At 46.8% G+C, this 15243-nt stretch overlaps 1 protein-coding gene and 2 long non-coding RNA genes across 8 annotated transcripts in view; all 3 read left to right on the top strand.

The window, feature by feature from the left end:
• Nucleotides 1–15243, top strand: part of als2a (alsin Rho guanine nucleotide exchange factor ALS2 a) — a 139721-nt gene that overhangs the window by 96257 nt on the left and 28221 nt on the right. The window contains exons 23-29 of the mRNA XM_052523270.1: nt 2478–2642; nt 4153–4264; nt 4626–4703; nt 6086–6222; nt 7954–8112; nt 10001–10118; nt 10406–10563. Of these exons, the coding sequence (XP_052379230.1) occupies nt 2478–2642; nt 4153–4264; nt 4626–4703; nt 6086–6222; nt 7954–8112; nt 10001–10118; nt 10406–10563 (927 nt within the window). The remainder of the gene's footprint in view (nt 1–2477; nt 2643–4152; nt 4265–4625; nt 4704–6085; nt 6223–7953; nt 8113–10000; nt 10119–10405; nt 10564–15243) is intronic.
• Nucleotides 977–1679, top strand: LOC127931235 (uncharacterized). 4 transcript variants are annotated; one of them, XR_008140453.1, is made up of 3 exons: nt 977–1021; nt 1447–1516; nt 1583–1679. It is a non-coding gene; the product is annotated as an uncharacterized LOC127931235 (long non-coding RNA). The 4 variants fall into 4 exon arrangements; XR_008140452.1 differs by having other exon boundaries at nt 1012–1056; XR_008140451.1 differs by lacking the exon at nt 977–1021 and adding an exon at nt 1327–1371.
• On the top strand, nt 12679–14003 carry LOC127931233 (uncharacterized). Of its 3 annotated transcripts, none has more exons than XR_008140447.1 (3): nt 12679–12832; nt 13341–13402; nt 13942–14003. It is a non-coding gene; the product is annotated as an uncharacterized LOC127931233 (long non-coding RNA). The 3 variants fall into 3 exon arrangements; XR_008140446.1 differs by lacking the exon at nt 13942–14003 and adding an exon at nt 13694–13910; XR_008140448.1 differs by lacking the exon at nt 13942–14003 and adding an exon at nt 13632–13693.

Here is a 15243-nt window from a genome sequence, read left to right as displayed (position 1 = left end):
CTGTATATACTACAGTCAGGGAGTTACTGTGTTCACCTGTATATACTACAGTCAGGGAGTTACTGTGTTCACCTGTATATACTACAGTCAGGGAGTTACTGTGTTCACCTGTATATACTACAGTCAGGGAGTTACTGTGTTCACCTGTATATACTACAGTCAGGGAGTTACTGTGTTCACCTGTATATACTACAGTCAGGGAGTTACTGTGTTCACCTGTATATACTACAGTCAGGGAGTTACTGTGTTCACCTGTATATACTACAGTCAGGGAGTTACTGTGTTCACCTGTATATACTACAGTCAGGGAGTTACTGTGTTCACCTGTATATACTACAGTCAGGGAGTTACTGTGTTCACCTGTATATACTACAGTCAGGGAGTTACTGTGTTCACCTGTATATACTACAGTCAGGGAGTTACTGTGTTCACCTGTATATACTACAGTCAGGGAGTTACTGTGTTCACCTGTATATACTACAGTCAGGGAGTTACTGTGTTCACCTGTATATACTACAGTCAGGGAGTTACTGTGTTCACCTGTATATACTACAGTAAGGGAGTTACTGTGTTCACCTGTATATACTACAGTCAGGGAGTTACTGTGTTCACCTGTATATACTACAGTCAGGGAGTTACTGTGTTCAGGTGTATGATTGTAGTTCTCTCCAGGTATGCTACAGGTGAATGATTGTAGTTCTCTCCAGGTATGCTACAGGTGTATGATTGTAGTTCTCTCCAGGTTTGTTACAGGTGAATGATTAGTTCTCTCCAGGTATGTTACAGGTGTATGATTGTAGTTCTCTCCAGGTATGTTACAGGTCAGGTGTATGATTGTAGTTCTCTCCAGGTTTGTTACAGGTGAATGATTAGTTCTCTCCAGGTGTTACAGGTGTATGATTGTAGTTCTCTCCAGGTATGCTACAGGTGTATGATTGTAGTTCTCTCCAGGTATGCTACAGGTGAATGATTGTAGTTCTCTCCAGGTATGTTACAGGTGTATGATTGTAGTTCTCTCCAGGTATGTTACAGGTGTATGATTGTAGTTCTCTCCAGGTATGTTACAGGTGAATGATTGTAGTTCTCTCCAGGTATGTTACAGGTGTATGATTGTAGTTCTCTCCAGGTATGCTACAGGTGAATGATTGTAGTTCTCTCCAGGTATGCTACAGGTGTATGATTGTAGTTCTCTCCAGGTATGTTACAGGTGTATGATTGTAGTTCTCTCCAGGTATGCTACAGGTGTATGATTGTAGTTCTCTCCAGGTATGCTACAGGTGAATGATTGTAGTTCTCTCCAGGTATGCTACAGGTGTATGATTGTAGTTCTCTCCAGGTATGTTACAGGTGTATGATTGTAGTTCTCTCCAGGTATGTTACAGGTGTATGATTGTAGTTCTCTCCAGGTATGCTACAGGTCAGGTGTATGATTGTAGTTCTCTCCAGGTATGCTACAGGTGTATGATTGTAGTTCTCTCCAGGTATGCTACAGGTGTATGATTGTAGTTCTCTCCAGGTATGCTACAGGTGAATGATTGTAGTTCTCTCCAGGTTACAGGTGTATGATTGTAGTTCTCTCCAGGTATGTTACAGGTGTATGATTGTAGTTCTCTCCAGGTATGCTACAGGTGTATGATTGTAGTTCTCTCCAGGTATGTTACAGGTGTATGATTGTAGTTCTCTCCAGGTATGCTACAGGTCAGGTGTATGATTATAGTTCTCTCCAGGTTTGTTACAGGTGAATGATTGTAGTTCTCTCCAGGTATGCTAGGTCAGGTGTATGATTATAGTTCTCTCCAGGTATGCTACAGGTCAGGTGTATGATTGTAGTTCTCTCCAGGTATGTTACAGGTGTATGATTTGTAGTTCTCTCCAGGTATGTTACAGGTGTATGATTGTAGTTCTCTCCAGGTTTGTTACAGGTGTATGATTGTAGTTCTCTCCAGGTTTGTTACAGGTGTATGATTGTAGTTCTCTCCAGGTATGCTACAGGTCAGGTGTATGATTATAGTTCTCTCCAGGTATGCTACAGGTGTATGATTATAGTTCTCTCCAGGTATGTTACAGGTGTATGATTGTAGTTCTCTCCAGGTATGTTACAGGTGTATGATTATAGTTCTCTCCAGGTATGCTACAGGTGTATGATTATAGTTCTCTAGGTTTGTTATGAATGATTGTAGTTCTCTCAGGTATGCTACAGGTGTATGATTGTAGTTCTCTCCAGGTCAGGTGTATGATTATAGTTCTCTCCAGGTATGTTACAGGTGATGATTGTAGTTCTCTCCAGGTATGATTGTACAGGTATGCTATGAATGATTGTAGTTCTCTCCAGGTATGCTACAGGTGTATGATTGTAGTTCTCTCCAGGTATGCTACAGGTCAGGTGTATGATTGTAGTTCTCTCCAGGTATGCTACAGGTGTATGATTGTAGTTCTCTCCAGGTATGCTACAGGTGTATGATTGTAGTTCTCTCCAGGTATGCTACAGGTCAGGTGTATGAGGGATCCTTCCATGAGAACATCCGTCAGGGCCATGGGATGCTGAGTTCTGGGAAGCTGATTGGCTCTTCTTCCAGTGTGTTCGTTGGCCAGTGGCTTCAAGACAAGAAGATGGGATATGGAGTGTTTGATAACATCACTAGGTATAGTACAGCGCTTAGCCTGGTCTCAGATCTGTGGTTTCTTAGCCTGGTCTCAGATCTGTGGTTTCTTAGCCTGGTCTCGGATCTGTGGTTTCTTAGCCTGGTCTCAGATCTGTGGTTTCTTAGCCTGGTCTCAGATCTGTGGTTTCTTAGCCTGGTGTCAGATCTGTTGATGAAAACGTACATCTGTGGTTTCTTAGCCTGGTCTCAGATCAGTTGATGAAAACGTACATCTGTGGTTTCTTAGCCTGTTCTCAGATCAGTTGATGAAAACGTACATCTGTGGTTTCTTAGCCTGGTCTCAGATCAGTTGATGAAAACGTACATCTGTGGTTTCTTAGCCTGTTCTCAGATCAGTTGATGAAAACGTACATCTGTGGTTTCTTAGCCTGGTGTCAGATCTGTTGATGAAAACGTACATCTGTGGTTTCTTAGCCTGGTCTCAGATCTGTGGTTGAATAGCCTGGTCTCAGGTCTGTGGTTGAATAGCCTGGTCTCAGGTCTGTGGTTGAATAGCCTGGTCTCAGGTCTGTGGTTGAATAGCCTGGTCTCAGATCTGTAGTTAAATAGCCTGGTCTCGGGTCTGTGGTTGAATAGCCTGGTCTCAGATCTGTGGGTGAATAGCCTGGTCTCAGATCTGTGGTTGAGTAGCCTGGTCTCAGATCTGTGGTTGAATAGCCTGGTCTCAGGTCTGTGGTTGAATGGTCTCGGATCTGTGGGTGAATAGTCTGGTCTCAGATCTGTGGGTGAATAGCCTGGTCTCAGATCTGTGGTTGAGTAGCTTGGTCTCAGGTCTGTGGTTGAATAGCCTGGTCTCAGATGTGTGGTTGAATAGCCTGGTCTCAGATCTGTGGTTGAATAGCCTGGTCTCAGATCTGTGGTTGAATAGCCTGGTCTCAGATCTGTGGTTGAATAGCCTGGTCTCAGGTCTGTGGTTGAATAGCCTGGTCTCAGGTCTGTGGGTGAATAGCCTGGTCTCAGATCTGTGGTTGAATAGCCTGGTCTCAGATCTGTGGGTGAATAGCCTGGTCTCAGATCTGTGGTTGAATAGCCTGGTCTCAGATCTGTGGTTGAATAGCCTGGTCTCAGATCTGTGGTTGAATAGCCTGGTCTCAGATCTGTGGTTGAATAGCCTGGTCTCAGGTCTGTGGTTGAATAGCCTGGTCTCAGGTCTGTGGTTGAATAGCCTGGTCTCAGGTCTGTGGTTGAATAGCCTGGTCTCAGGTCTGTGGTTGAATAGCCTGGTCTCAGATCTGTGGTTGAATAGCCTGGTCTCAGATCTGTGGTTGAATAGCCTGGTCTCAGATCTGTGGGTGAATAGCCTGGTCTCAGATCTGTGGTTGAATAGCCTGGTCTCAGATCTGTGGGTGAATAGCCTGGTCTCAGATCTGTGGGTGAATAGCCTGGTCTCAGATCTGTGGTTGAATAGCCTGGTCTCAGATCTGTGGGTGAATAGCCTGGTCTCAGATCTGCTGCTCTGCTTTGCTCCAGTCTATGTGTCTTGTTTCAGAGGAGAGAAGTACATGGGCCTGTGGACTGATGACCAGCGACAGGGCAGTGGTGTGGTAGTCACTCAGTTTGGTCTTTACTATGAAGGGACCTTCAGCAACAACAAGATGGTGGTGAGTCATTATATCTTTTAGGCTGTAGATCAGCTTTAATAGATTGTGATTTCTATCAATGTAATGTATCTTCCTTATTTCCAATCCCTCATATATATTTTTTTTGGGGGGGGGGTAAATATATATATAAATATACTGTAAATATATTTTCCTTTATTATTGTCCCCTAACCCGACCATCCCTCTTCTAATTGGAGTAAACTAATAAACAACAACATTTCTACTTCCTGTTTATACATACTATATACATTTTACTGTCACAACCTAGTTTATATGTTTGTTTTTAATCCCATTCTTCAGCGACCCTCAACCCTTCCTATCTGACTTGATCTCAATGTTGAATGTAATATTTTCTCTGTTAGGGTACTGGTCTGCTCGTATCTGATGATGACACAGCCTTTGAGGGAGAGTTCTCAGAAGACTGGACCCCTAATGGCAAGGTGAGGTATAGATAGAGAGGGATGCGGGGCAGCAGGGTAGCCTAGTGGTTAGAGTGTCGGGCCAGTAACCGAAAGGTTGGTGGCTCGAATCCCTGAGCTGACAAGGTAAAAAAATCTGTCGTTCTGCCCCCTGAACAAGGCAGTTAACCCACTGTTCCTAGACCAGTTAACCCACTGTTCCTAGACCAGTTAACCCACTGTTCCTAGGCCAGTTAACCCACTGTTCCTAGACCAGTTAACCCCTGTTCCTAGACCGGTTAACCCACTGTTCCTAGACCAGTTAACCCACTGTTCCTAGACCAGTTAACCCACTGTTCCTAGACCAGTTAACCCACTGTTCCTAGACCAGTTAACCCACTGTTCCTAGACCGGTTAACCCACTGTTCCTAGACCGGTTAACCCACTGTTCCTAGACCGGTTAACCCACTGTTCCTAGACCGGTTAACCCACTGTTCCTAGACCGGTTAACCCACTGTTCCTAGACCAGTTAACCCACTGTTCCTAGACCGGTTAACCCACTGTTCCTAGACCGGTTAACCCACTGTTCCTAGACCGGTTAACCCACTGTTCCTAGACCGGTTAACCCACTGTTCCTAGGCCAGTTAACCCACTGTTCCTAGGCCAGTTAACCCACTGTTCCTAGACCGGTTAACCCACTGTAGCCTAGACCGGTTAACCCACTGTTCCTAGACCGGTTAACCCACTGTTCCGAGACCAGTTAACCCACTGTTCCTAGACTAGTTAACCCACTGTTCCTAGACCAGTTAACCCACTGTTCCTAGACCAGTTAACCCACTGTTAATAGACCAGTTAACCCACTGTTAATAGACCAGTTAACCCACTGTTCCAAGACCAGTTAACCCACTGTTCCGAGACCAGTTAACCCACTGTTCCTAGACCAGTTAACCCACTGTTCCTAGGCTAGTTAACCCACTGTTCCTAGACCAGTTAACCCACTGTTCCTAGGCTAGTTAACCCACTGTTCCTAAACCAGTTAACCCACTGTTCCTAGGCTAGTTAACCCACTGTTCCTAGGCTAGTTAACCCACTGTTCCTAGACCAGTTAACCCACTGTTCCTAGGCTAGTTAACCCACTGTTCCTAGGCTAGTTAACCCACTGTTCCTAGACCAGTTAACCCACTGTAGCCTAGACCGGTTAACCCACTGTTCCTAGACCAGTTAACCCACTGTTCCTAGACCAGTTAACCCACTGTTCCTAGGCCGTCATAGAAAATAAGTATTTGTTCTTTAACTGACTAGCCTCGTTAAATAACTTTTCGAGCAGCTGACCAATTACGTGAGCCGTTAGTCGTCAGAATTGACGCCCTCCGTCAGAAGACACTGCATTAAAACAGTCATCTTGTGTTGCCGTCTGTCCACAGGGTTACCTGTCCATGTCCAATGGAGACTCCATCGAGGGTCTGTTTAGTGGAGAGTGGACCTCGGGGCTGAAGATCACGGGAACCTACATGAAGCCTAACCTCTATGAACCTGACAAGAAGCAATCAACCAGGGTGCTGTAAGGATCCTCTTCTTTATACTCTAGAAAAATCTAATATCATTTGGTGTAAAGTGTGAGCTTTCATCTCTTACTACGCGTCTCTCTCTCTGCCTGTCTGTCTGTGGCTCTCTGCCTGTCTGTCTGTGTCTCTCTGTCTGTCTGTGTCTCTCTGACTGTCTGTCTGTGGCTCTCTGCCTGTCTGTCTGTCTATGGCTCTCTGCCTGTTTGTCTGTCTGTGGCTCTCTGACTGTCTGTCTGTGGCTCTCTGCCTGTCTGTCTGTGTCTCTGTCTGTTTGTCTGTGTCTCTCTGCCTGTCTGTCTGTGTCTCTCTGACTGTCTGTCTGTGTCTCTCTGCCTGTCTGTCTGTGTCTCTCTGACTGTCTGTCTGTGTCTCTCTGCCTGTCTGTCTGTGTCTCTCTGACTGTCTGTCTGTGTCTCTCTGACTGTCTGTCTGTGTCTCTCTGCCTGTCTGTCTGTGTCTCTCTGCCTGTCTGTCTGTGTCTCTCTGACTGTCTGTCTGTGTCTCTCTGACTGTCTGTCTGTGTCTCTCTGACTGTCTGTCTGTGTCTCTCTCTACTGTCTGTCTGTGGCTCTCTGCCTGTCTGTCTGTGGCTCTCTGACTGTCTGTGTGTGGCTCTCTGCCTGTCTGTGTTGGCTCTCTGACTGTCTGTGTGTGGCTCTCTGACTGTCTGTGTGTGGCTCTCTGACTGTCTGTGTGTGGCTCTCTGCCTGTCTGTGTGTGGCTCTCTGACTGTCTGTGTGTGGCTCTCTGCCTGTCTGTCTGTGGCTCTCTGCCTGTCTGTGTGTGGCTCTCTGCCTGTCTGTCTGTGGCTCTCTGCCTGTCTGTCTGTGGCTCTCTGCCTGTCTGTGTGTGGCTCTCTGCCTGTCTGTGTGTGGCTCTCTGCCTGTCTGTGTGTGGCTCTCTGCCTGTCTGTGTGTGGCTCTCTGCCTGTCTGTCTGTGGCTCTCTGCCTGTCTGTCTGTGGCTCTCTGCCTGTCTGTCTGTGGCTCTCTGCCTGTCTGTCTGTGGCTCTCTGCCTGTCTGTCTGTGGCTCTCTGACTGTCTGTCTGTGGCTCTCTGACTGTCTGTCTGTGGCTCTCTGACTGTCTGTCTGTGGCTCTCTGCCTGTCTGTGTGTGGCTCTCTGACTGTCTGTCTGTGGCTCTCTGACTGTCTGTGTGTGGCTCTCTGACTGTCTGTGTGTGGCTCTCTGTCTGTCTGTCTGTGGCTGTCTGTCTGTCTGTGGCTCTCTGCCTGTCTGTCTGTGTCTCTCTGACTGTCTGTCTGTGTCTCTCTGCCTGTCTGTCTGTGTCTCTCTGACTGTCTGTCTGTGTCTCTCTGCCTGTCTGTCTGTCTGTGTCTCTCTGACTGTCTGTCTGTGTTTTCTCTACATTGAGGTTGTCTGTGTTTTCTCTACAGTGAGGTTGTCTGTGTTTTCTCTACAGTGAGGTTGTCTGTGTTTCTCTACAGTGAGGTTGTCTGTGTTTTCTCTACAGTGAGGTTGTCTGTGTTTCTCTACAGTGAGGTTGTCTGTGTTTTCTCTACAGTGAGGTTGTCTGTGTTTCTCTACAGTGAGGTTGTCTGTGTTTTCTCTACAGTGAGGTTGTCTGTGTTTCTCTACAGTGAGGTTGTCTGTGTTTTCTCTACAGTGAGGTTGTCTGTGTTTCTCTACAGTGAGGTTGTCTGTGTTTTCTCTACAGTGAGGTTGTCTGTGTTTCTCTACAGTGAGGTTGTCTGTGTTTCTCTACAGTGAGTTGGGCCGTCTAGCCGTATCCCCAGAGCAGAAGTGGAAGGCAGTGTTCTCAGAGTGTTGGAGCAGGCTGGGCTGTGAGGCCCCGGGACAGCCTGAGGAGAGAATGATGGCCTGGGAAAACATCGCTGTTACACTCACCACAGGACGCAGAGACAGGTACACACACACACACACCGTGACAATTTTGCTTAACGTTTGAACTGCAATTTTATATATACTGAACAAAAATATAAACAAAAATATAAATATTTTCAAAGAGTTTACTGAGTTACAGTTCATTTAAGGAAATCAGCCAATTGAAATAAATTAATTAGGTCCTAATCTATGGATTTCACATGACTGGGCAGGGGCTCAGCCATAGGTGGGCCTGGGAGGGCATGGGCCCACCCACTGGGGAGCCAGGCCCACCCACTGGGGAGCCAGGCCCAGCCAATCAGAATGAGTTTTTCCCCACAAAAAGGGCTTTATTACAGACAGAAATAATGACCTGTAATGAAGTAATGACCTGTCTAACCCCGGGGTGATGACCTGTCTAACCCCGGGGTGATGACCTGTCTAACCCCGGGGTGATGACCTGTCTAACCCCGGGGTGATGACCTGTCTAACCCCAGGGTGATGACCTGTCTAACCCCGGGGTGATGACCTGTCTAACCCCGGGGTGATGACCTGTCTAACCCCGGGGTGATGACCTGTCTAACCCCGCGGTGATGACCTGTCTAACCCCGCGGTGATGACCTGTCTAACCCCGGGGTGATGACCCGTCTAACCCCGGGGTGATGACCCGTCTAACCCCGGGGTGATGACCCGTCTAACCCCGGGGTGATGACCCGTCTAACCCCGGGGTGATGACCTGCCAAACCCGTGATGACTCCTGGGGTGATGACCTGTCAAACCCTCGGGGTGATGACCTGGGGTGATCTAACCCCGTGACCTTTAACCCCAGATGATGACCTGTCTCCCCGGATGACTGACAAATGACCTGTCTAACCCCGTGATGACTGTCAACCCCGGGGTGATGACCTCAACCCCGGGTGATGACCCGTCTCCCCGGGTGATGACCCGTCTAACCCTCTGAGTTCTGTCAACCCCGGGTGATGACCTCTAACCCCGGGGTGATGACCCGTCTAACCCCGGGGTGATGACCCGTCTAACCCCGGGGTGATGACCCATCTAACCCCGGGGTGACCCGTCAACCCCGGGGTGAGGCTGTCTCACCCCGGGGTGAGGAACAACCAACCCTGAGGACCCGTCAACCCCGGGGTGAGGACCCGTCTCCCCGGGGTGATGACCCGTCTAACCCCGGGGTGATGACTGTCAACCCCGGGGTGATGACCCGTCTAACCCCGGGGTGATGACCCGTCTCCCCGGGGTGATGACCCGTCTAACCCAGGGTGAACACCTCTGATGACCCGTTCTGATGACCCGTCTAACCCCGGGGTGAGGACCCGTCTAATAGTTTGTAGGCCAAACTGTCTCCTGGTCTGACAAACACCTCTCTAGTTCTGTCACCTTTCACCTCAGATGGGATGTCTCCTGGTCTGACAAACACCTCTCTGTCACCTTTCACCTCAGATGGGATGTCTCCTGGTCTGACAAACACCTCTCTAGTTCTGTCACCTTTCACCTTTCACCTCAGATGGGATGTCTCCTGGTCTGACAAACACCTCTCTAGTTCTGTCACCTTTCACCTCAGATGGGATGTCTCCTGGTCTGACAAACACCTCTCTAGTTCTGTCACCTTTCACCTCAGATGGGATGTCTCCTGGTCTGACAAACACCTCTCTGTCACCTTTCACCTCAGATGGGATGTCTCCTGGTCTGACAAACACCTCTCTAACTCGGTCACCTTTCACCTCAAATGTGAAAGTGCGACATCTGCGGATGCGGTGGACTGAGACCATCCAGACCATGCAAAAAAAAAATAATGTCTCTTGCTTTATGGGGATTTTCGTATTATGTTAATTTACACACCTGGACACACACCTGAACAAACACTCACGGTGCATGGTTTCTATAGTGACGGGTGTATGATGTCTGTCTCCAGTCCAGAGCTGCTGAGCAGGTCTCAGAGTCGAGTCCTGGAGAAGCTGGAGGTGATTCCTCAACACACAGGTCCAGTTACTGCTGGGGGGTATGACGTCATCCGACGATACCTCACCAAGGTGAATAGCACACGTTTTACACACCGTACTGTAGGTCAACAGGGTAGCAGACTGATAGGGTCAACACCTGTCAAAGGTAGCAGACTGATAGCAGACTGATATTCCCAGGATACCTAGTTGTGTTCCTACATGATACGCTAACAGATTGAGGCTGTTGTTGCGTAAGACTCTGTTCTTGCTAGATGATTTGTCTTGCTCGATGATTCTTCTTCTTCCCCTCCATTGCACCTCTCTTCTCCATCATCATCATCCTCCTCCTCCCCTCGCCCTCCCCTGTCCTTCTCCAGGCCTGCGAAACCCCCCTCCACCCTTTGGGGGGGTTACTGGAGACCCTAGTGACTGTGTACAGGATTACCTATATAGGGGTAGGATCTAACAGAAGGTTGCTACAACAGGCTGTGGAAGAGATCAGGTCCTACCTCAGACGGATCTTCCAGCTGGTCAGGTACAGTACACTAGATGTAGAGATACTACAGGTACAGGACACTAGATGTAGAGATACTACAGGTACAGGACACTAGATGTAGAGATACTACAGGTACAGGACACTAGATGTAGAGATACTACAGGTACAGGTACAGGACACTAGATGTAGAGATACTACAGGTACAGGTACAGTACACTAGATGTAGAGATACTACAGGTACAGGACACTAGATGTAGAGATACTACAGGTACAGGACACTAGATGTAGAGATACTACAGGTACAGTACACTAGATGTAGAGATGCTACAGGTACAGGACACTAGATGTAGAGATGCTACAGGTACAGTACACTAGATGTAGAGATACTACAGGTACAGGACACTAGATGTAGAGATACTACAGGTACAGGACACTAGATGTAGAGATACTACAGGTACAGGACACTAGATGTAGAGATACTACAGGTACAGGTACAGTACACTAGATGTAGAGATACTACAGGTACAGGACACTAGATGTAGAGATACTACAGGTACAGGACACTAGATGTAGAGATACTACAGGTACAGGACACTAGATGTAGAGATACTACAGGTACAGTACACTAGATGTAGAGATGCTACAGGTACAGGACACTAGATGTAGAGATACTACAGGTACAGGACACTAGATGTAGAGATACTACAGGTACAGGACACTAGATGTAGAGATGCTACAGGTACAGGACACTAGATGTAGAGATACTACAGGTACAGGACACTAGATGTAGAGATACTACAGGTACAGGACACTAGATGTAGAGATACTACAGGTACAGGACACTAGATGTAGAGATACTACAGGTACAGGACACTAGATGTAGAGATGCTACAGGTACAGGTACAGGACACTAGATGTAGAGATGCTACAGGTACAGTACACTAGATGTAGAGATACTACAGGTACAGGTACAGGACACTAGATGTAGAGATGCTACAGGTACAGGACACTAGATGTAGAGATGCTACAGGTACAGTACACTAGATGTAGAGATGCTACAGGTACAGGACACTAGATGTAGAGATACTACAGGTACAGGACACTAGATGTAGAGATACTACAGGTACAGGACACTAGATGTAGAGATACTACAGGTACAGGACACTAGATGTAGAGATGCTACAGGTACAGGACACTAGATGTAGAGATGCTACAGGTACAGGTACAGTACACTAGATGTAGAGATACTACAGGTACAGGTACAGGACACTAGATGTAGAGATACTACAGGTACAGGACACTAGATGTAGAGATACTACAGGTACAGGACACTAGATGTAGAGATACTACAGGTACAGGACACTAGATGTAGAGATGCTACAGGTACAGATACTACAGGTACAGGTACAGGACACTAGATGTAGAGATGCTACAGGTACAGGACACTAGATGTAGAGATGCTACAGGTACAGGTACAGTACACTAGATGTAGAAATACTACAGGTACAGGACACTAGATGTAGAGATACTACAGGTACAGGACACTAGATGTAGAGATACTACAGGTACAGGACACTAGATGTAGAGATACTACAGGTACAGGACACTAGATGTAGAGATGCTACAGGTACAGGTACAGTACACTAGATGTAGAGATACTACAGGTACAGGTACAGTACACTAGATGTAGAGATGCTACAGGTACAGGACACTAGATGTAGAGATACTACAGGTACAGGACACTAGATGTAGAGATGCTACAGGTACAGGACACTAGATGTAGAGATGCTACAGGTACAGGTACAGTACACTAGATGTAGAGATACTACAGGTACAGGACACTAGATGTAGAGATACTACAGGTACAGGACACTAGATGTAGAGATACTACAGGTACAGTACACTAGATGTAGAGATGCTACAGGTACAGGACACTAGATGTAGAGATGCTACAGGTACAGGACACTAGATGTAGAGATACTACAGGTACAGGACACTAGATGTAGAGATACTACAGGTACAGGACACTAGATGTAGAGATACTACAGGTACAGGACACTAGATGTAGAGATACTACAGGTACAGGTACAGTACACTAGATGTAGAGATACTACAGGTACAGGACACTAGATGTAGAGATACTACAGGTACAGGACACTAGATGTAGAGATGCTACAGGTACAGGACACTAGATGTAGAGATGCTACAGGTACAGGACACTAGATGTAGAGATGCTACAGGTACAGGACACTAGATGTAGAGATGCTACAGGTACAGGACACTAGATGTAGAGATACTACAGGTACAGGTACAGTACACTAGATGTAGAGATACTACAGGTACAGGACACTAGATGTAGAGATACTACAGGTACAGGTACAGTACACTAGATGTAGAGATGCTACAGGTACAGGACACTAGATGTAGAGATACTACAGGTACAGGACACTAGATGTAGAGATAATACAGGTACAGGACACTAGATGTAGAGATACTACAGGTACAGTACACTAGATGTATAGATGCTACAGGTACAGGACACTAGATGTAGAGATGCTACAGGTACAGGACACTAGATGTAGAGATGCTACAGGTACAGGTACAGTACACTAGATGTAGAGATACTACAGGTACAGGACACTAGATGTAGAGATGCTACATGTACAGGACACTAGATGTAGAGATACTACAGGTACAGGACACTAGATGTAGAGATGCTACAGGTACAGGACACTAGATGTAGAGATGCTACAGGTACAGTACACTAGATGTAGAGATGCTACAGGTACAGGACACTAGATGTAGAGATACTACAGGTACAGGACACTAGATGTAGAGATGCTACATGTACAGGACACTAGATGTAGAGATACTACAGGTACAGGACACTAGATGTAGAGATACTACAGGTACAGGTACAGTACACTAGATGTAGAGATGCTACAGGTACAGTACACTAGATGTAGAGATACTACAGGTACAGGTACAGGACACTAGATGTAGAGATGCTACAGGTACAGGACACTAGATGTAGAGATGCTACAGGTACAGGACACTAGATGTAGAGATGCTACAGGTACAGGACACTAGATGTAGAGATACTACAGGTACAGGACACTAGATGTAGAGATGCTACAGGTACAGGACACTAGATGTAGAGATACTACAGGTACAGGACACTAGATGTAGAGATGCTACAGGTACAGGACACTAGATGTAGAGATGCTACAGGTACAGGACACTAGATGTAGAGATACTACAGGTACAGGACACTAGATGTAGAGATACTACAGGTACAGGACACTAGATGTAGAGATACTACAGGTACAGTACACTAGATGTATAGATGCTACAGGTACAGGACACTAGATGTAGAGATGCTACAGGTACAGGACACTAGATGTAGAGATACTACAGGTACAGGACACTAGATGTAGAGATGCTACAGGTACAGGACACTAGATGTAGAGATACTACAGGTACAGGTACAGGACACTAGATGTAGAGATACTACAGGTACAGGTATAGTACACTAGATGTAGAAATACTACAGGTATAGTACACTAGATGTAGAGATACTACAGGTACAGGACACTAGATGTAGAGATAGTACAGGTACAGTACACTAGATGTAGAGATACTACAGGTACAGGACACTAGATGTAGAGATACTACAGGTACAGGACACTAGATGTAGAGATACTACAGGTACAGGACACTAGATGTAGAGATACTACAGGTACAGGACACTAGATGTAGAGATACTACAGGTACAGGACACTAGATGTAGAGATACTACAGGTACAGGACACTAGATGTAGAGATACTACAGGTACAGGACACTAGATGTAGAGATACTACAGGTACAGGACACTAGATGTAGAGATACTACAGGTACAGGTATAGTACACTAGATGTAGAGATACTACAGGTACAGGACACTAGATGTAGAGATACGTTCTGTCTCCCCTCATCCTCTCTGTTGTCCAGGTTTCTGTCTCCCCTCATCCTCTCTGCGTTGTCCAGGTTTCTGTCTCACCTCATCCTCTCTGTGTTGTCCAGGTTTCTGTCTCCCCTCATCCTCTCTGTGTTGTCCAGGTTTCTGTCTCCCCTCATCCTCTCTCTGTGTTGTCCAGGTTTCTGTCTCCCCTCATCCTCTCTCTGTGTTGTCCAGGTTTCTGTCTCACCTCATCCTCTCTGCGTTGTCCAGGTTTCTGTCTCACCTCATCCTCTCTGCGTTGTCCAGGTTTCTGTCTCACCTCATCCTCTCTGCGTTGTCCAGGTTTCTGTCTCACCTCATCCTCTCTGCGTTGTCCAGGTTTCTGTCTCACCTCATCCTCTCTGCGTTGTCCAGGTTTCTGTCTCCTCTCATCCTCTCTGCGTTGTCCAGGTTTCTGTCTCCCCTCATCCTCTCTGCGTTGTCCAGGTTTCTGTCTCACCTCATCCTCTCTGCGTTGTCCAGGTTTCTGTCTCACCTCATCCTCTCTGCGTTGTCCAGGTTTCTGTCTAACCTCATCCTCTCTCGTTGTCCAGGTTTCTGTCTCACCTCATCCTCTCTGCGTTGTCCAGGTTTCTGTCTCCCTCATCCTCTCTGCGTTGTCCAGGTTTCTGTCTCACCTCATCCTCTCTGCGTTGTCCAGGTTTCTGTCTCCCTCATCCTCTCTGTGTTGTCCAGGTTTCTGTCTCACCTCATCCTCTCTGTTGTCCAGGTTTCTGTCT

Source organism: Oncorhynchus keta, chromosome 7 (assembly GCF_023373465.1).
Source record: "Oncorhynchus keta strain PuntledgeMale-10-30-2019 chromosome 7, Oket_V2, whole genome shotgun sequence".
Taxonomy (NCBI): Eukaryota; Metazoa; Chordata; class Actinopteri; order Salmoniformes; family Salmonidae; genus Oncorhynchus; species Oncorhynchus keta.
The sequence above is the reverse complement of the archived record's forward strand: the minus strand, read 5'-3'. Positions and strand labels throughout refer to the sequence as shown.